At 43.4% G+C, this 21,860-nt stretch overlaps 1 protein-coding gene across 1 annotated transcript in view; it reads right to left on the bottom strand.

The window, feature by feature from the left end:
- The window catches only part of LOC120933438 (venom factor-like), a 153,653-nt gene that overhangs the window by 54,601 nt on the left and 77,192 nt on the right, over positions 1-21,860 (bottom strand). Inside the window, exons 18-24 of the mRNA XM_040346655.1 lie at positions 21,351-21,462; positions 19,069-19,154; positions 16,335-16,474; positions 10,833-11,039; positions 7,142-7,208; positions 3,840-3,926; positions 2,089-2,292 (exon numbers count right to left, since the gene is read on the bottom strand). Coding sequence (XP_040202589.1) covers positions 2,089-2,292; positions 3,840-3,926; positions 7,142-7,208; positions 10,833-11,039; positions 16,335-16,474; positions 19,069-19,154; positions 21,351-21,462 — 903 coding nt within the window. The remainder of the gene's footprint in view (positions 1-2,088; positions 2,293-3,839; positions 3,927-7,141; positions 7,209-10,832; positions 11,040-16,334; positions 16,475-19,068; positions 19,155-21,350; positions 21,463-21,860) is intronic.

Here is a 21,860-nt window from a genome sequence, read left to right as displayed (position 1 = left end):
AAATATAGATATCTGTGTGTTGTATCTATATTTCTCCTCGGTAGCAGTGAGGTTTAAATTAATACTGCCAGTAAGGTCCAACGGAATTCCTAGGGGGTTCCCATTCAGTTCTTAAGCGACCAGCAAAAAAAAAAAATATATAGTAGCATATACTTTTGTCCTGGATAGGTATATTGCCTCAGTTGTATTGAGGTTAAAGGTAATACTGCCAATATGGTCCAAAGGCAATGCTATGTATTTCCACTTCAATTCTTAGCTGGATAGTGACAGCGTAAGAATGGGTAAAGCAGTATGCTGGCGTCCCGCATGCGGTGTGCTGTCCTCCCTCAAGCCGTTCAGGTCAGCGTCAGACGCTGCCTGAACCACTGCCTGGTAGCATCCAGATAATGGGCGGCAATCACAGTGGGAGTCATACTCATCATGTTCTGTTCTCCACAACCTCCAGATCGCCGCCGGGCACACGCGATCGCTCGTTACAGAGCGGGGACCGGGAGCTGTGTGTGTAAACACACAGCTCCCGGTCCTGTCAGCGGGGGAAACGCTGATCTTCTGTTCATACAATGTATGAACAGAGGATCAGTGTTTCCCCTAGTGAGGCCACCCCCCCCCCCCACAGTAAGAACACACAAGGACATACTTAACCCCTTCCCCGCCCCCTAGTGTTAACCCCTTCACTGCCAGTGGCATTTTTATAGTAATCCAATGCATTTTTATAGCACTGATCGCTATAAAAATGCCAATGGTCCCAAAAATGTGTCAAAAGTGTCCGAAGTGTCCGCCATAATGTCGCAATACCGAAAAAAAATCGCTGATCGCCGCCATTACTAGTAAAAAAAATATATTAATAAAAATGACATAAAAATACCCCCTATTTTATAAACGCTATAACTTTTGCGCAAACCAATCAATAAACGCTTATTGCGATTTTTTTTACCAAAAATATGTAGAAGAATACGTATCGGCCTAAACTGAGGAAAAAAAATGTTTTTTTATATATTTTTGGGGGATATTTATTATAGCAAAAAGTAAAAAATATTGAATTTTTTTCAAAATTGTCTCTCTATTTTTGTTTATAGCGCAAAAAATAAAAACGCAGAGGTGATCAAATACCACCAAAAGAAAGCTCTATTTGTGGGAAAAAAAGGACGCCAATTTTGTTTGGGAGCCACGTCGCACGACCGCGCAATTGTCTGTTAAAGCGACGCAGTCCCAAATCCCAAAAAGTACTCTGGTCTTTGGGCAGCAATATGGTGCGGGGGTTAAGTAGTTAAGGAGCAGACGTCGTTTTTCCGGGTCCTTCGCCTCGTGGCCCTACTGGCGTGAAGTATGTGTGTGTAATTCCAGCCCCGGGACCACATTGGTCCGAGGCTGTATCTCTATTGAGTAGGCCACAGCGCCGTCCTTCGGAGGTTTGCCCCCCATGCTCCGCCAGGCCAATTAGAAAGCACAGCAAGCTTTGCACATGCGCAGTGGCTTCACAGCTGGTTTTGCTTAGTGGCGATGGTGGTGGCAGCACTTGACAAAAATCGCAGACTCTCTGAACAGGTAATTGCCCATATATTAAGAGCCAGCAGCTACAGTATTTGTAGCTGCTGACTTTTTTTTTTTTTTCCTCAGGTTGGAACTCCTCTTTAAGCTTTCATAACACTGGTAAAGTATATAATTAATGTCCCATTCTTTTCAGCTTTTTATACAACTACACATTATTATAGGGATGATACCTACCAGTGTTAGTGTGATTAATACAGTATTGAATTGGGCCTTCACTATTTAATATAAGGATGCAATATTAAGACTTTAGGTCGGTCACTGTCTGTGGGGCAGCTATTCTCAACTTGAGTTCCTCCAGAAGTTGCTAGAGGTTCCTTTGACACAGCTCTGACGTTGCCCTTTTCCAACTTAGTTGGCTTTCGTGTCATCTTTGGGGCATGGCTGCTTTGTAATAGGGTGGCATCATTTTCTACTTCTCAGCAATCCAAGAGACACCATGGCAAATGGCATTGAGCCATAATTATAGATTTTAGAAGGGTTCAATGTAGACTGTGTCCACCATAGCCCATATGGAAAGTACAGAGTTTTATTTCTTACCAGTATTGATGTGCTGAATGGCCTCTGTTCTGCGATTTATGCCTACGTTTTCCCACTGCCTGGTAGCATCCAGATAATGGGCGGCAATCACAGTGGGAGTCATACTCATCATGTTCTGTTCGCCACAACCTCCAGGTGGTCTGATCAAGTGATTCAAATTGGCTCCATCGATGGCTTTCTCCACCAGCTGGCTAATTGCTGTCCCTGAGAATTGCAAAGAGCTGAGTTAAAGCTGATCTCCGTGAACATGCTCTTTACATTTTTCACGTGCTCCAACTCCTGAAGCTGGTGGCACACAGTGCACATTTGTAAAGCTGGTGGAGCACAATGCACATAACGCTCTGCGGTGGAGTGGCCACATTGGATTTTTAAATAGTCCCTTAAGGGCATAACACCAAGCAACCACAATAGATGTCCAGAAAACAGGCCATGTAATATAATCAATGGCTACTAATGTATTCATCATGCATAATTCAGTATTATGAAACACTATTATTTGGTATTTGGTGGGTTATTGGGTTACATAATCTAGTAATAACAGTGTAAGGACAGCAAGCAGCTAGCACCTATAAGTATCATTTGTAAAGAGGAAAATAGGATTCCTTCAACAGTGTTTTATATGTAACGACGTTGACAAGGGTCAAATTGTATTGGCTAGACAACTGAGTAAGAATATATTCAAAACTGCATCTCTTGTGGGATATTCCCAGGCAGCAGTGGTCAAAAATGATCTAAGGAAGGAAAACCAGTGAACTGGAATAGAGTTCTGGACAACCAAGGCTCATTGATGCACATGGGGAGTAAATGCTGGCCCATCCAATAGAAGAGCTACTGTAGCTCAAATGGCTGAAAAACATAATGTTGGTTAAAGTGGAGTTCCACCCAAAAATGGAACTTCCGCTTTTCGGAACCCTTCCCCCTCCAGTGTCACATTTGGCACCTTTCAGGGGGAGGGGGTGCAGATACCTGTATGAAACAGGTATTTGCACCACTTCCGGGTATTGACTCCCGTGGGAGTCACGCTCCTTCGCGTCACCCCCCCCCCCCCCCCCGCGCTGTCTTCTGGGAAACACACTGCTCCCAGGAGATAGCGGGGACTAGTGAAAAGGTGCTGGCGTAACTCGCGCATGCGCAGTAGGGAACCGGGCAGTGAAGCCGCAACGATTCACTTCCTGATTCCCTCACCGAGGATGGCGGTGGGGCAGCCGAGAGACGAGCTTTTGCTTGTCTTCTGCTGCCAACATCGCTGGACTCCAGGACAGGTAAGTGTCATAATATTAAAAGTCAGCAGCTGCAGTATTTGTATCTACTGGCTTTGAATATTTTTTTTTTTTCACGGGACCTCCACTTTAAGATAAAAAGGTGTCAGAACACACAGTGCATCACACTATGTTCCCATGGGTCTGCATAGCCACAGACCGGTCAGGGTGTCCATGCTAACTTGTGTCCACATCCAAAAGTGCCTACAATAGGCAAGTGAGCATCAGAACTGGACCACTTTCAATGCACAAAGGTGGCCTGGTCTAATGAATTCTGTTTTCCTTTAAATCATGTGAATTGCCAAGCAACGCTTACCTGGGGAAGAAGCGCTCTCTACTACATTTCACCCGCTGATGGGCTTAGAGGAGTCTCATTGGGACAAAGCACTTAGATGTCCCAGAAAACCTGGGGCAGTTGACATCTATGCAAAAAGAAATGAGCTACTAGTAGCTTTCCCTGCAAGATATAAATATTGCTCCATTAGCACTTACCTTGGACTGTTACAATGGTTTCAACATTTGTATCGGGAACAACATTTTTGAAATCCACTGTTTTGATCAGCTGCTCCTGTACTCCAGCTGCAGAATGAAATATTAACAGACCAATATTAACCAATTAATCCTTTCACTACATTTTCTAAATGCAGAGAACCTGTAGACTCAAATTTATTTTACCGCACACAAACACAATATAGTATCCATTTTCTAAAATAAAATATAAAAGATGAGGATCCATCTAGTAAATAGACACTAAATATGTCAAGCCTCAAAACTGCATGTTGTCGTGGTATCCAAAACTGTCCCTTAGCCCGGGTTCACACTTGTCCGACAAACGCTCTGACATTGGGAGCTCATGTCGCATGACGTGTGAAAATCAATGTTTCCCTATGAGAGCCGTCTTAACTGGTCTGACACAAGTCGGTCCGACTTTGACAATGCTCCCTGTACTACTTTGGTCCGACTTTGATCCTACTTCAGCCCATTCAATATCATTGAAGTCGGATCCAAGTAGGAGCCTTGTCCTAACCATCCGACCTTTGACATCCGACATGGTGATTACAGCAGCAGTAAAAGGAAATTATCTCACACTGGGATTGTTTTGATTGGTCAAAGAACAAGTCAGGCCCCGTACACACGGCCGAGGAACTCAACGTGCCAAACACATCGAGTTCCTCGTCGAGTTCAGCCCTGAAGCCGCCGAGGAGCTCGGCGGGCCGAGTTCTCCCATAGAACAACGAGAAAATAGAGAACATGTTCTCTATTTTCTCGACGAGTTCCTCGGCGGCTCCATCGGGCCGAAAGTGTACACACGACAGAGTTTCTCGGCAGAATCCGGCCGAATTCTGCCGAGAAACTCTGTCGTGTGTACGAGGCCTCAGACTATCACAAAGTTGGATCAAAGTAGTATCCTGTTCATTCAAGTCGGATGGATGTAGGATGGATGTAGGACCAATGTAGGACCATCGTAGGACTGATGTCGCAGAGCAAAGTAGGATGAAAGTCGGATGACTGTTGTGTAGTATCAGTGTGAACCCAGGCTTGGAGGCTGGGTTCACACTGATACAACACGACAGTCATACACTTTTATCCTACTTTGCTCTGCGACATCAGTCCTACATCCATCCGACTTTCATGAACAGGATACTACTTTGATCCAACTTTGTAATAGTCTGACTTGTTCTTTGACCAATCAAAACAATCCCAGTGTGGGATAAGAGGCAGGCTGGGTTCACACTACTACACTACTTTCATCCTACTTTGCTCTGCTACATTGGTCCTACATTTATCCTACATTGGTCCTACATCCATCCTACTTTCATGAACAGGATACTACTTTGGTCCGACTTCAATGATATTCAATGGGCCTGAAGTAGGATCAATGTAGGACCAAAAGTAGTACAGGGAGCATTTTCAAAGTCGGACCGACTTGTGTAGGACGCTACAAGCCGCTCTCATAGGGAAACATTGAACACAGAGCAAAGTAGGATGAAAGTAGTGTAGTAGTGTGAACCCAGCCTAAGGAGAGAAATGCCAATGAGTAAACTGTGTTTTTAATATAACATTAAAATAATCCAGCACTTACATCATAAATTACTATGCTGCAGTCAGGGGAGCTGGCACAAGTCTGACGAACAGTAGACCAAATATATCCAGATGCGTAGCGTCAGCTTGGACAGAGGCCGAGAGGGACCACAACGCGTTTCAGAGCATGCGCAAAGGATCCGACCTGCGCGCTCCTTTATCAAGTGTCGACACTTGATAAAGGAGCGCGCAGGTCGGATCCTTTGCGCATGCTCTGAAACGCGTTGTGGTCCCTCTCGGCCTCCGTCCAAGCTGACGCTACGTTCCACCGGATGTTTTCCATGCTGACAGTGTGATACCAACCACGGACATAGCTGGCTCCCTCCGGCTCTCCTCGGGTCCCAGCAGCCACATCTCATCTGGATATATTTGGTCTACTGTTCGTCAGACTTGTGCCAGCTCCCCTGACTGCAGCATAGTAATTTATGATGTAAGTGCTGGATTATTTTAATGTTATATTAAAAACACAGTTTACTCAGTGGCGCGTCTCTCCTTACTCTTTTTCTTGCACATACTGAGCTGACTTCGCTCCTGGACAGCTGCCTTGATTAACTGCTCATCATCTGAACTGATCGTCAACAGCTTTCTACAAACTCCTATTGATTTCTTGCTGGGACTGATCATATTACCTCCTAAAAACATGGACTCATGAACTTTCAGACTACATACGTCGCCATTGTGGTTTGTTTATTTATTTTAATTTTAATTTGACCCTTTATTGATTGTTCTTGCTGACAACCTGAGCACTGTACCCCCATTGCTATTTCCAGTGTGGGATAAATTCCTTTTACTGCTGCTGTAATCACCATGTCGGATGTCAAATATCGGATGGTTAGGACAAGGATCCTACTTTGATCCGACTTCAATGATATTCAATGGGCTGAAGTAGGACCAAAGTCAGACCAAAGTAGTACAGGGAGCATTTTCAAAGTCGGACCGACTTGTGTCAGACCAGTTAAGACGGCTCTCATAGGGAAACATTGATTTTCACACATCATGCGACGTGAGCCCCCAATGTCAGAGCGTTTGTCGTACCAGTGTGAACCCGGCTTTAAAAAAGTTCCTGCACTACTTTGGTTCGATTTTGATCCTACTTCAGCCCATTGAATATCATTGAAGTCAGATCAAAGTAGGATCCTTGTCCTAACCATCCGACTTGTGGCATCCGACATTGTGATTACAGCAGCAGTAAAAGGAATTTATCTCACACTGGGATTGTTTTGATTGGTCAAAAAACAAGTCAGACTATCACAAAGTTGGATCAAACTAGTATCCTGTTCATGAAAGTCAGATGGATGTAGGACTAATGTAGGACTGATGTCACAGAGCAAAGTAGGATAAAAGTTGTATGATTGTTGTGTCGTACCGTGAACCCAGCCTAAGGGACAAGATTCCCATGATGCGTTTGCCGCAATTGCAGCGCAATCTACCACGCAAAAACAACTGCAAATTCGCACCACAATTGGGGTGCCATGGCAACACAAATGTGTCCCACGTTTTACTGTGATTCTGGAATCGCTGCCAGAATTGCCCGATTCTGCCGGTGATTCTAGAAACGCCCAGGTGTGAATAAAGCCTCAAGTGCAAACAATGACAAAACAATGGTCGATTTAATTTCAATGGTATCCAGTTTTCAGTTGACGTCCTGTACTATAAATTGCAATTAAACTCAGAAGTATTATATCTTATCCAAAGAGTGGACATTTACAGACCTCTTCCTCTTCCCTCGGGGTCTAAAATAACATTTGTTAAGGTCTGCACAACTCGTTTTCCTTCCGGCTGAAAAAAGAAAAAACACATATATAGTATGAATTTTTACATTTCAAAAGTTAAAGTTTGCTAACTATACCATTGGAAGTTTTTGTTGTATCTGTTTTAAAAGTGTAAAAAATACCCCTTGATTTTGCTAGAAATCTTGTGATCTGATAATTTTCTTTGTTCTCTGATGGTGCACAAGGAGGGGCATGGAGATTAGGAGGGGTTATGGAGATGAGGAAGGGGGAGAAGATGAAGAATGATTATGGAGATGAGGAAGGGGGAGAAGATGAAGAGTGATTATGGAGATGAGGAGAATTAACTCGGGGGTTCACCCTAAAAAAATTCTAACATTACATTGAGCCGAGTTGTGAGAATGACATTATGCTGACCTTTTTTATTTTCTTGCCTACATACCGTTTTATCTACATTTTCACCGCAACTTCCGGGTATGTAATCCTGCGGGACTGGGCGGTCCTATTCACATGCTAATTGATTGACATGCTTCCCACCTGCGCATACAGCGTGTCACGAGTTGCCGAAAGAAGCCGAACGTCGGTGCGCAGGCGCCGTATAGATCCGACTCGCAGTCCTGCTTCTTTCGGCAACTCGTGACGCACTGAATGCGCCGGTGGGAAGCATGTCAATCAATTAGCATGTGAATAGGAACGCCCAGTACCGCAGGATTACATACCCGGAAGCCACGGTGAAAATATAGATAAAACGGTATGTACGGCAAGAAAATAAAAAAGATCAGCATAATGTCATTCTCACAACTCGGCTCAATGTAATGTTAGAATTTTTTTTTTAGGGTGAACCCCCGCTATAAGGAGACAAGGAAGGGTTATAGAGTTGAGGAGAGTAGAGAAGATGAGGAGGAGATTAACAGGGGTTATGGAGATGAGGAAGGGGATTGAGAAGAGGTTATGGCTATAAGTAGGGTTATGGAGACGAGGAAGGGGGGAAAATGAAGAATGATTATGGAGATGAGGAGAGGGAAGGAGATGAGGAAGGATGGGGGAATGAGGAGGGGTTATGGAGATGAGAAGGGGGAATGAGGAGGGGTTATGGAGATGAGGAGGGGTTATGGAGATGAGGAGGGGGATTGAGAAAGAGTTATGGCTATAAGGACGGTTATGGAGACGAGGAAGGGGGGAAAAACTTAAGAATGATTATGGAGATGAGGAAAAGGAAGGAGATAAGGAAGGATTATAGAGTTGAGGAGAGTGGAGAAGACGAGGAGGAGATTAACAGGGGTTATGGAGATGAGGAGAGGGGAGGAGATGAGGAGGGATATGGGAATGAGGAGGGGTTATGGAGATTAGGAGGGGGGTGAGAAGGGGTTAAGGAGATGAGGAGGGGTGTGGAAATGACGAGCGCTTTGGAAATGGGTAGAAGAGAGGAGATCAGGGGGGCTTATAACAATGAGGAGAGGGGAGGAGGAGGAGGAGGAGGAGATAGGGAGTAGATGAGGAGGGGTGGGGAAAGATGAGGAGGGGTGGGGGAAGACAAGGAGGGGAAGAAAATGAGGAGGGGGGAGCTGTGGAGGGGGAGTAGTTGAGGAAGGGTGGGGGGATAGAGGGAAGTGGAGATGAGAAGGAGTTATGGAGATAAGTAGAGTGTAGAGGGGGAGATAAGGAGGGGCTATGGAGAAGGAAGTTGATGAGGAAGAGTAAGGGAAAGACGAGGAGGGGTTATAGAGATGAGGAGGGGGGGAGGAGATGAGGAGGGGTCTGTGTTCTTTGTAATTCAACAGAAATTTAGTAGGCAGGGCTGACAACACGTTCTTTTAAGATCAAAGCTGTGTTGTCATGCCAAAGAGGAAGTCATACAATATTTCTGACAAATCAACACAAATTTTTCTGTACTAAGTAGATTTTTACAGTGGGTAGAGTTTTGAAAAAAAGGATATGTAGATATCTGATACAGAAAATAAATAAAGGAAACAGATGGAATAAAGATATATATATAAGTTAGTAAATCCAATAAAGATATGTTTTCTGGTTTTTGAAAGAGACACTTTGTAAACATTTGGGATGATAATTTACTATATGGAACAAAGGTTACATTTTAATCTGGTGTGGGTTAGATGCACGGAGTAGCTCATCACTTCCACAATAGTGTCATATTGTTTTGTACTTGCAGCATATTAAAAGGATAAACCATGAGTAAATGTACAAGTATTGCAGAGAAGTACAAAATACACTATATTGTAAAAAGTATTGGGACGCCTGCCTTTACACGTGCATGAACTTTAATGGCATCCCAGTCTTAATCCATAGGATTCAATATTGCAGCTCTAACAGCCTAAACTCTTCTGGGAAGGCTGTTCACAAGGTTTAGGAGTGTGTCTATGGGAATGTTTGACCATTCTTCCAGAAGTGCATTTGTGAGGTTAGGCACTGATGTTGTACGAGAAGGCCTGGCTCGCAGTCTCTGCTCTAATTCCTCCCAAAGCTGTTCTATCGGGTTGAAGTCAGGACTCGCTGTAGGCCAGTCAAGTTCCTCCACCCCAAACTCATCCATGTCTTATGGACCTTGCTTTGTGCACTGGTTGGCAGTCATGTTGGAACAGAAAGGGGCCGCCCCCAAACTGTTACCACAAAATTGTCCAAAATGTCTTGGTAAGCTGACACCTTAAAGGGTTGTAAAGCTTTGCGTTTTTTTCAGCTTAATGCATCCGATGCTTACATCCGGATTACTTACCTGAGCCCTCGAAAGTCCCGCATCGTGAACGCACAGGCTACTCGCCCCTGTCTTCAGGCTGTTCTCAGCTCCTCATTGGAGATTGATAGCAGCACAGCCATTGGCTCCCACTGCTGTCTATCTAATCAATGACGCTGCGCGCCGGAGGGCGAGACCTAGTGATACAGTTGGTGGGTATAGCCGCCGACTGTGTCACGGGAGCGTGCCCGCAAGCTAACCCCCTTGGGAGAGATCTTCCCATGAAGGGGGTTAGCTCTTGCAGGAAGGAGCTAAGACAGCCGCCGAGGGACCCCAGAAAACCAGGATCGGGGCCACTTTATGCAAAACGAGCTGCACAGTGGAGGTGAGTATGACATGTTTGTTATTTAAAAACACATTTTTAAGAGTTCCCTTCACTGGAACTAAAGGACCTAGCCCAACCCCTGAAAAGCAACCCCACACCATAATCCGCCCTCCACCAAATGATTTGGACCAGTGCACTAAGCAAGGTCCATAAAGACATGGATGAGCGAGTTTGGGGTGGAGAAACTTGACTGGCCTGCACAGAGTCCTGCCCTCAACCGATAGAACACCTTTGGGATGTATTAGAGCGGAGACTGCGAGCCAGGCTTTCTCGCCCAACTTCAGTGCCTGACCCCACAAATGTGCTTCTGGAAGAATGGTCAAACATTCCCATAGGCACACTCCTAAACCTTGTGGAAAGCCTTCCCAGAAGAGTTGAAGCTGTTATAGCTGTAATGGGTGGGCCAACTCAATATTGAACCCTACGGACTAAGACTGGGATGCCAATAAAGTTCATGTGCATTTGCAAGGCAGGCGTCCCAATACTTTTGACAATATAATGTATATCTGTGTCCCTATAGAAGAAATGTCCCATCACTTCATGTTTTTCTCCCCAACAGAGACCCAGAAAGCAACATAAATAAATATTTTTGTACTCACCACGACCTTCAGCTTCTTCTTCACACCATCTGCGACAGCCTGTCCGGCCGCCTTCACTTCAATGTCATGATAGCCCAAAGTCAGAGGAATAATGATATAGGGTATAGCCAGAGATGAGGCGGCCCTTACAGTCACAAACTGGCGATATTTCGTCTTGGCAGTGGAGAGACTGCAGAATTCTTCATTGTAAGTCCACTCCACACGTACCTAAACCAGACAAAAAAGATATACCGTAAATACAGTATATACAAAAATCACATGAGTTTAAATCTGACTATATTATATGCCTTCCCAGGTGTAGCCTCCCATCCACCTTATCAACATGCTAATGACATTATTAAAAAAAAAAATAAATCTTGCTGTTTTCATTAATGAATATGTAAATTGCATTGCTTCCTTTGTGTGAAATACCTGGTGTTCCTGCCAGGCTCTCTGCTTTCCTATTAAAAACTGACCACACTAGGCATGAAGGAACAGCCTGGTTTTCTAGCTGTGCGGACACTGCCCCCCTGCACAGTTTTCACTGGGAAGACCAGTGTGATGTGATGTGTTATGCTGACCCCCCCCCCCCCCCCCCCCCCCAGCTCTCTCAGGCCTCGTACACACGACTGAGTTTCTCGGCAAAAACCAGCAAGAACTTTGCTGGGAGATATTTTTTGGCGAGGAAACCGGTCGCGTGTACATTTTCGTTGAGGAAACTGTCAAGAAACTTGACGAGCCAAAAAGAGAGCATGTTCTCTATTTCCTTGATAGGAATGGAGAAAATTGGCTCGTCGAGATTCTCGACAGCCTAACAAGGAACTCGACGAGCAAAACGATGTGTTTCGCCCGTCGAGTTTCTCGGTCGTGTGTACGAGGCTTGAGATCCTTATGCAGCTGAGAACAGAAGGTATATTATCATATTTAAATAGAAGGGGAACAAAAGATATGTATAATTCTATTAATATCTATACACAAATGTTTGTCCTTTCATTTCTATTTTAATCTGTATGTTTTTTTTACAAGTTGAGGGGTTTACATAGACTTTAACCACTTCCCGCCTGGCCTATAGCAGAATGACGACCGGGAAGTGGTTCAGTTATCCCGACTGGGCGTCATATGACGTCCAGCAGGATAACAAGCCAGCGCGTGCCTGCAGGAGCACACATCGATCGGTGGTGTGGTGTGTCAGTCTGACACACTGCAACTCCGATCTCGGTAAACAGCCTCTGACAGAAGCTCTTTACCACATGATCAGCTGTGTCCAATCACAGCTGATCACAGTGTAAACAGGAAAAGGTGTGTATTGGCTTTTCCTCTATTGCGTCTGACAGACATGAGTAGAGAAGAGCCGATCGGCTGGTCTCCCGACAGAGGGTCTGCGCTGATTGATTTTTTAGGCCACCCCAAGGATGCCCACCCAGGACCACCAGGGATGCCCATCCATGACCACCAGGTATGTCCACCCATCACCAGGGATGCCCACCAATGATGTGCACCCATGACCACCAGTTATGTCCACCCATCACCAGGGATGCCAATCAGTGCCCATGAATGATGCCAATCAGTGCCCATCAGTAATGCCTGCCAGTGCCTCCTCATCAGTGATGTCTATCAGTGCCATCTATCAGTGTCCATCAGTGCCACCCATCAGTGTCCATCAGTGCCACCTATCAGTGCCACCCATAATTGCCCATCAGTGCAGCCTTGCAGTGCCCATCAGTGTCGCCTATCAGTGCACATCAATGTCTCCTATGATTGCCCTTCAGTGCCACCCATAAGTGGTCATCGGTGCAACCTTTCAGTGCCCATCAGAGCCACTTACCAGTGCCCATCACTGCCGCCTGTCAGTGCCTATCAGTGCTGCATATTAGTGCCTTTCATCTGTGCCCATCAGTGCCACCTCATCAGTGTCACCTCATTGGTGCCGCCTCATCAGTGCCCATCAATGCCGCCTTATCAGTGACCTTCAGTGCAGCCTCATCAGTGCTCATCAGTGAAAGAGAAAACCTACTTATTTACAAAATCTTATAATAGAAACAAAGAACATTTTATTTTCAAACTTTTCCGTGTTTTTTTATTTGTTTAGCAAAAAAATAAAAACCCCAGAGGTGATCAAATAACACCAAAAGAAAGATCTATTTGTGGGAACAAAATGATAAAAATGTTGTTTGGGTACAGTGTGGCATGACCACGCAATTGTCATTTAAAAAGTGACAGCGCTGAAAGCTGAAAATTGGCCTGGGCAGGGAAGGGGGAAAGTGCCCGGTATTGAAGTGGTTAAATACCTTGTTTTCTACCCAGCGATGTAATTACTGGGTCTCTGAGCTTCTTTATACAATGCATAGAGATTATGGCTAGTGGAAAGGTCTGTACTGTATATACAGCCTCCTGAAAACAGCAGACTGCCCTAGGTAATGCCCACATGTGATGGGTTTAGGATTATGAAATCCAATGGATGAAAGGGGCAGGTCAGAAACAGACTGGTGAGAAGGGGCTAGATCAGGGATCTTAAAACTACGGCCCTCCAGCTGTTGCGGAACTACACATCCCATGAGGCATTGCAAGACTCTGACATTCACTGAAATGACTAGGCATGATGGGAATTGTAGTTCCTGAACAACTGGAGGGCCATAGTTTGAGTACCCCTGGGCTAGATGATGCTGGACATCCTCCAATCTGGAAACAAGGTGGGTTCTATCTGACTTGCTTTCTTCCGCTTCTAATGCACAGTGTAAAAAGCTCACAGTATGCAGCAAATTCGGAGTAAGTAATTTCCATACAGGAGAGGAGCCTGTACAACTGTGCAAGACAGAAGGGGGTGCTGGAGTTCAGCTTTAATTTGAACTTAAGGAATAACTGTACACATTTTCCTTTAAAGCTTGTAAGCTTATATGTGTACAGGGGTCTACTTATAAAGAAAACTTGCTGTCGAAGTATCTGACACACTCACATAGCCGTCTCAACCACCATAGTCCCAGATTCACAGAGAGCGGGCGCACATTACGCCGCCGTAGTGCAAACAATGTACGCTACGCCAACGCAGCGCAGAGAGGCAAGCATGGAATTCACCAAGCCAGTTCTCCCAACGCTGCGCTGGGTTTCGAAGGCGTACGCCGGCGAAGGTGGAAGTGGGCGTGAGCCATGCAAATGATGGGCCGAGCACCAGACAGATACGTATCACGAACTGCGCATGCGCCGAGACGTGGACGCATCCCCCTGCGCATGCTCACAACCACGTCAGAACAACTGCCTAAACTATGCCGGATCACTGCGTACGGCGTGAACGTAACCTACGCCCAGCCAGACACGTCCAACGTAAAATACGCCGGCTTGTGTTCCCTGGTGCAGACCTTTGCATGTCTGCTGCTGGGTTGCACCTCCTTTATGGGGCATAACTTAACGCCGTACGTACAACTTACGCGCACCTCGCGTAGCCTGCGCCGGGTGCACGTACGTTTGTGAATCGCCGTATTTCCCTCATTTGCATATTTGAATAGCTAATCAATGGGAGCGCCACCATGCGTCCAGTCTAAATGTGCACCCACCCTACGCCGGCGTAGGCAAGTTACGTTGGCGGGGTGAAGCCTATTTTTAGGCGTATCTTAGTTTGTGGGTCTGGCGCACAGATACGACGGCGCATATTTGCACTTACGTCGGCGTAACTTGTTATACGTCGGCGTAAGTGCTTTGTAAATCCGGGCCATAATCTGCCTGATACTTCTGCTTGGTATTTCCTATGAATATAAGCTCCATCTAGTGGCCACAATGCAGAAATACCACATTATAGCCACTGGATGGAGTTGAAGATTATAGAAAATGTGTTAGGCAAATTATGGGGATTATTCATGGTGGCTGTGCAAATGCAAGAGATTTTCACACAGTAAGGTTTTTATTTTTTTCATAAATAGACCCCTATAGGTTTATAAATTTACAAAAATAAGTTTGTAGGAACATATTTAAAGTGACACTCTGGTTCAAAAAGAAAAAAAATCAGGTCTATATTATTTGTTGGGGATCACAGCTGGCCTTAGTCTATACCAGCCTTTGTCAGCGTTTTAACCCCAGAGGAACCCCTAAAAGTTTCATGAATCAAAGAACTCATACTAAAACCAATTCATTGGGGGAGTGGGGGTTTATGGGAAATGTGCCTCTTATATTAGTGGTCAGTAGGAAGAATGCAACCCTTCAGGCCGCGTACACACGATCAGTCAAAACCGATGAAAACGGACTGAAGGACCGTTTCATCGGTCCAAACCGATTGTGTGTGGGCCCCATTCGGTCAGTTATCCTTCGGTCAAAAAAAAGAGAACTTGCTTTAAAATTTGACCGATGGACGCCTAACCGATGGGTCAAAACCAATCATTAGTATGCAAAAGCATCGGTCAAAAGGCCGCGCATGCTCAAAATTTAAGTCGACCCATGCTTGGAAGCATTGAACTTTGTTTTTTTTTAGCACGCCGTGTGTTTTACGTCACCGCGTTCTGACACAATCGTTTTTTTTTACTGATGGTGTGTAGGCACATCAGACCATCAGTCAGCTTCATCAGTTAACCGATAAACCGGTCCTTCAGTCCGTTTTCATCGGTTTTGACTGATCGTGTGTACGCGGCCTTACAGTGCCAGTCCACTATAATGCTGGCCAAACACGGGTCGAATTTAGAAAGAACTTTCTTTTGAAAATCAGAAAATGTGTGCGTTTTGTGATTAGATGGTGCCACCATTGATTTCGAAATTCAAACGACCAAACCTTCAATTTCACCTTATGTTCCTACAGGAAATAATTTTTGTGTCTGGGAACCTTCTTTTCGGGAAATTTCTTTTCTTGCACATGCACATTTCTTTTTCGATTACATTTCTCGCACGATTCTCACATCATTGATTAGAAAATCGTTTTTTTTTTAAAAAAAAATATCCAATATGTTGGATTATTAAAATTCGATGGCCGCACAAAAATCTGCTGTTGCTGCAGCCCACTAACGGTGCGAAATTCGAACGAAAATTCTTAGATAAGATTTTCAAAAGAAAGATCTTTCGAAATTCGACCCGTGTATGACCAGCATTACAGACAGTTAAAAAGATACATTTGTGTCATGCTGTTGGCTTTGTCAAGTGGTGTTGGCCCAGAAACTATGTAGACACCAACACATTGAAGGTCTATCATCAAAAGCTCAAGGAACCCCTAGCAACCTCTTGAGAAACCCTGTTTGAAAATGGCTGCTGTATACAATCTGATTAATGAGTAATGAAAGCCATAAATAAAACCTACGTACCCAATTCAGTTAGCATCAAATCAGGTAGACCCTTGCACTACACAGTTGATGATGGATTTAATATAGCACAATAAGATTGTATAGTGTATGTTCAATATATCTTTAAAATTGTAATAGCAAAATCATACAAAACCTACTATGTTCTTCTAAATTAAGTTTACAAATTTATAGTTATCAAATAAATATTATTTTATGTTAATATTTAGGCTTAGCTTTCATGAAATGTGTACTGGTAAACTGATTCACTTACTTTGACATCACTGTTGCCATAGTTATAGAGAATAGCTCTTATCTCAACTTGTTCATTCCTGACCACAGCATATGGAAGTCGGAGATCAATGAAGAAGGACAGCTGGACTGTGATATCATGTGGCTTAGATATACAGATTCCTGACAATGAAAACACAGAAAAGCAAACATGAAAAATCGCCTTTCTAAATAAAAAATCTCCTACATGAGGAAAAAAAAAATCTTCATAGTAAATCACACCCATTCTACGTGTAAAAACACCATCCCATCCTACCATCCCCATCCATAATAACACCCGTCCTACATGGAGGAAGCACAATCCCCACCCCAAATCACAATTATTCCACATGAAAAAACACCACCCATCCTAAATCACACCATCTTACATGCAAAAAACTCCATCTCATCTTAAATCACACCCATCCTACATAAGGAAACACCATCTCATCCTAAATCACACCTATTCTACATTAGTGGACATACCATCCTATCCTATATTGAACCATGCCACACAAGGAAACACCATCTCAATTCGAAACCACACCCATCCTACACATGGAAACACCCTCTCATCCTACATATGGAAACACCCTCTCATCCTAAATCACACCTATTCTACATTAGTGGACATACCATCCTATCCTATGTTGAACCATGCCACTTGAGGAAACATCATCTCAATTCTAAACCACACCCATCCTACATATGGAAACACCCTCTCATCCTAAATCACACCTATTCTACATTAGTAGATATACCATCCTATCCTATATCAAACCATGCCACATGAGGAAACACCATCTCAATTCTAAACCACACCCATCCTACATATGGAAACACCATCTCAATTCTAAACCACACCCTTCCTACATATGGAAACACCATCTCATCCTTAATCACACCCATCCTACATATGGAAACACCATCTCATCCTAAATCAGACCTATCCTACATATTGAAACACCATCCCATCCTAAACCACACCCATTCTACATATGGAAACACCATCTCATCCGAAATCACAGCCATCCTACATAAGGAAACACCATCTCATCCTAAATCACACCTATTCTACATTAGTAGATATACCATCCTATCCTATATCAAACCATGCCACATGAGGAAACACCATCTCAATTCTAAACCACACCCATCCTACATATGGAAACACCATCTCAATTCTAAACCACACCCTTCCTACATATGGAAACACCATCTCATCCTTAATCACACCCATCCTACATATGGAAACACCATCTCATCCTAAATCAGACCTATCCTACATATGGAAACACCATCCCATCCTAAACCACACCCATCCTACATATGGAAACACCATCTCATCCGAAATCACAGCCATCCTACATAAGGAAACACCATCTCATCCGAAATCACAGCCATCCTACATAAGGAAACACCATCTCATCCTAAATCACACCTATTCTACATTAGTAGATATACCATCCTATCCTATATCAAACCATGCCACATGAGGAAACACCATCTCAATTCTAAACCACACCCATCCTACATATGGAAACACCCTCTCATCCTAAATCACACCCATCCTACATATGTTAACACCATCTCATCCTAAATCACACCTATTCTACATTAGTAGATTTACCATCCTATCATATATCAAACCATGCCACACGAGGAAACATCATCTCAATTCTAAATCACACCCATCCTACATATGGAAACACCATCTCATCCTAAATCACACCCATCCTACATATGGAAACACCATCCCATTCTAAATCACACCCATCTTACATATGGAAACACCATCCCATTCTAAATCACACCTATCCTACATATGGAAACACCATCCCATTCGAAATCACACCTATCCTACATATGGAAACACCATCTCATCCTAAATCACACCCATACTAAATGAGAAAATTCCATCCACATCCTAAATCACACCCATACTACACGAGAAATCATCATATTATTCTAAATATAACCCATCCAACATGAGGAAACACCATATCAACCCAAAATCACACCTATCCTTTATGAGGAAACATCATCCCACCCTAAATCACACCATCTTTCATAAGTAAACACCATCTCAAAATCAAACCTATCCTACATAAGGAAACACCATCTCATCCTAAATCACACCCATACTATATGAGGAAATACCATCCACATCCTAAATCACACTCATCCTACATTAGTTGACACCATCCTATTCTAAATCACACCATTCCACATGAGGAAACATCATGTTAATCCTAAATCACATCCATCTGGAATTTTGAAATAAAAAAAATAGTAGGAATCATCATCTTATTTCACTTTTTATACCTTACTGTATTTATTGCAATATGTTTGCATTTAAAATATGTCCAATTCAAAATCAAAAATTAATTTAAATTTGATTTTTTTTCAAATTTATATTCATATTAATTTTCAAATTTAAATTGATTTTTGATTTTGAATTTGGACAATTTGTTTCATTATAATTAATTTCCGATTCATTGAAATGCGTTACTAATATGATTCAGAAATTCGGATGTATCCTAATTTCTGAATAATTAAAATTAAAATAAAAATTTTGTCTGAATTTTGATTCCAAGAGAAACAAATTGCACGGGTCTAGTGCAAGTATTCTACTGGGATTTGCATATTATGATAACACCCCGTAGGATACTTGCACTACATGGGAATTAAGGTGTGGTAGTGCTATTACGTCTTCTGTCTGGTATATAAAAGCTTACCTTTGTTTTCAGACAAACTCACAGCCAAAACCTCCCATGTAGTGATTGAATCTTTTAAGAAAATGTTGAGACTCTTGCTTGAAACCCTGTTTTAGAAGAAACATTTGTTTATGAATTGTTTTATCCCTTTACATTGGGGAAATACAACGGAACATAGCTTAAAAAGTGGAGAAACCCAACAATAAAATCAATAATTTTTTTGTATTTGCTTGATTATTATTATTTCTTTTTATTGTTTTTAGCCCTGCCCAGTTCCCTGGGGATTCCTGATAGGATAAAACTTTAGAAGAAGCTGAATGCAGCATATCAGCACTTTTTTTTTCTTGTGATCCTGACACTAATAATCATCCTGCCCCATGGTGACAGCACTCACTCACCATATTGTATATATAGGGGAGTAGAGTTGTCACCCATCGAAGGTTAGGTGTTTTAAGACTACATAAAGCCTCGTACACACGATCAGTCCATCCGATGAGAATGGTCTGAAGGACCGTTGTCTTAAGTTAACCGATGAAGCTGACTGATGGTCCATCACGCCTACACACCATCGGTTAAAAAAACAATCGTGTCAGAACGCGGTGATGTAAAACACAACGACGTGCTGAAAAAAACGAAGTTTAATGCTTCCAAGCATGCGTCGACTTGATTCTGAGCATGCATAGATTTTTAACCGATGGTTGTGCCTACTAATGATCGGTTTTGACCTATCAGTTAGGAATACATAGGTTAAATTTAAAGCAAGTTGGCTTTTTTTAACCGATGGTTAAATAACCTATGGGGCCCACACACGATCGGTTTTGACCAATGAAAACGGTCCATCAGACCGTTGTCCTCTGGTTAACCTATCGTGTGTACGAGGCCTTACACCTTTCTCTCCTCTCTTCTTCATAGAAAGTGGTTCTGTAGTGCACAATGAGACTTGGGCAGCACTTGTAACACTGACAGCTGATAACAGTGAGCACAAGCAGGGCAAAAAAGGCACATGACAGGGTGGGCTGGAAGGTAGCAAAGGGGTTAAAAATGGGTGGGGAATAATTTAAGGATATTAAGGAGCAGTGAGGAGGTGGTCATAACTTAGGGAGACCTTGAGGAGTAACAAACAGAGAGGCAAGCAATCTGACCCACCTGCCCACCCTCTTGGTAACAGTGTGGATATGACTATGATTAGAAGTGCATGTGTTTGGGGAATTAAGGTATAGGAAGAGGATAGGAGACTTGTGGGGCATGTTGTAATTTTGTCATAGCACCAGAATGGTGGTGGCCGGTATAGGTTTCTGGTTGGCTGATTCCTGTTCTTTTTCTGGACTGCAGATGGGGTAACCCATCTTTGAAGGTTCTTTCCTATGAGGACTTACCAATCCAGAAAGTACTGAAAATCAGTTGTCTCCAACTAGACTATCCCGGAACCCCTCATCTTGCACGGGTTAGAACCCCTGTGCCATGACCTCTATTACCTTCTGGTGGCACTGTAGTTCTCTGGGAGGAGGGTTCTAATTCCAGTGTCCACCAGTGGGTGTCTCCCAGCATGCAGAAAACCACAGTAATCAATTTCCTTGTGATACTGGCTGCCGGAAGGTATTTAGGTACTCCCACTTTAGTGCCTGTTGTCCACCCACTGGGGGACACTGGAATTACAACCCTCCACCCGGGGAACCATAGTGCCACCAGCAGGTGATCCAGGACATTACACCCTGAGTGCTCAACAAGGTCTCCAAACCTTCGCCTTAAAGGGACCACAACCCAGTAGTGGGGAAATATACCTGCTGTCCTAGGACCTATTCCTGACATCCAGTGCACCACATTGGGTGATGTTTTTAATGATCTGTTCTCAAAGAGATACTGTCAAAGAAAAGGCTTTTAAGCAAATAAGAAAAGTTAATTGTTAGGGTTTACTTTAACCTTTTTCCTTGCTAACATGTTAAATGCAAACATAAGTCAATGTTTTACTAAGTATTTACAACCATTTGATATACCAGACTTATTAAAAGCTGGGTTCACACTATTGCGAATTGGATGAGGAATCCCCACATCCAATTCACAATAGCAGGAGATTGTGACCCGTTTTCTATGAAACCGGTTCACATATCTCCGATGCCGCTCTGGTGCGAATTTGCACAGGAGCCCTGTGCATCTTTTGGTCCGTTTCAGGTCCGAATTCAGTCCAATATTCAGGCTGAAATCGGACCTGAAATGGTGAACCAGGACACACAGGACCCCTGCTGTGAGCCACATTGGCATGCAGTGTGACCCGAGCAGAATATATCCCAAGGACCTTCACTCACCCATTAGCATCTGGTGCTTCATTCATTGTTTCTACTTTCCACAAAAAGCTCTCTACAAATTCCGACCTGGAGATTATGTCAGCATCATCAATGTAATCAAGATCCGCATCACCTGAAAAAAAATAAAGATTTCACAGCTATTTTTATCAGTTATTTATTATAGGAATGGAAAACCCTACTGTCTGGCGCAAGCTCCAGAAATATCTAAGGAAAGTCTACTAGGACCAGCATCACCAACATACTGGTGTCACTACCCCTGTACTTTAGTGAACGCTGTATGGCTGTAATTACGAGTAGAAAGACAAAAAAATGCAGTCAACGCATATGATTGGTAAGCCACAATATATTTGGGGGGACAGATGTTAACATTTTTACCGTTCCCTCCTCTCTCCTCCCTTAACTGCCCATCTAAATGGGCCTTACTCATCTCAGAGGCAGATATTGCTCATTGCTCAAGGAATCACTGGCAACCTCTGAAGGAACCCTAGTGTTTCACAGAACCCTGTTAGA

This window comes from Rana temporaria, chromosome 3 (assembly GCF_905171775.1).
Source record: "Rana temporaria chromosome 3, aRanTem1.1, whole genome shotgun sequence".
NCBI lineage: Eukaryota > Metazoa > Chordata > Amphibia > Anura > Ranidae > Rana > Rana temporaria.
Note: the sequence above shows the minus strand (reverse complement) of the source record. Positions and strands in the feature narration are given on the sequence as shown.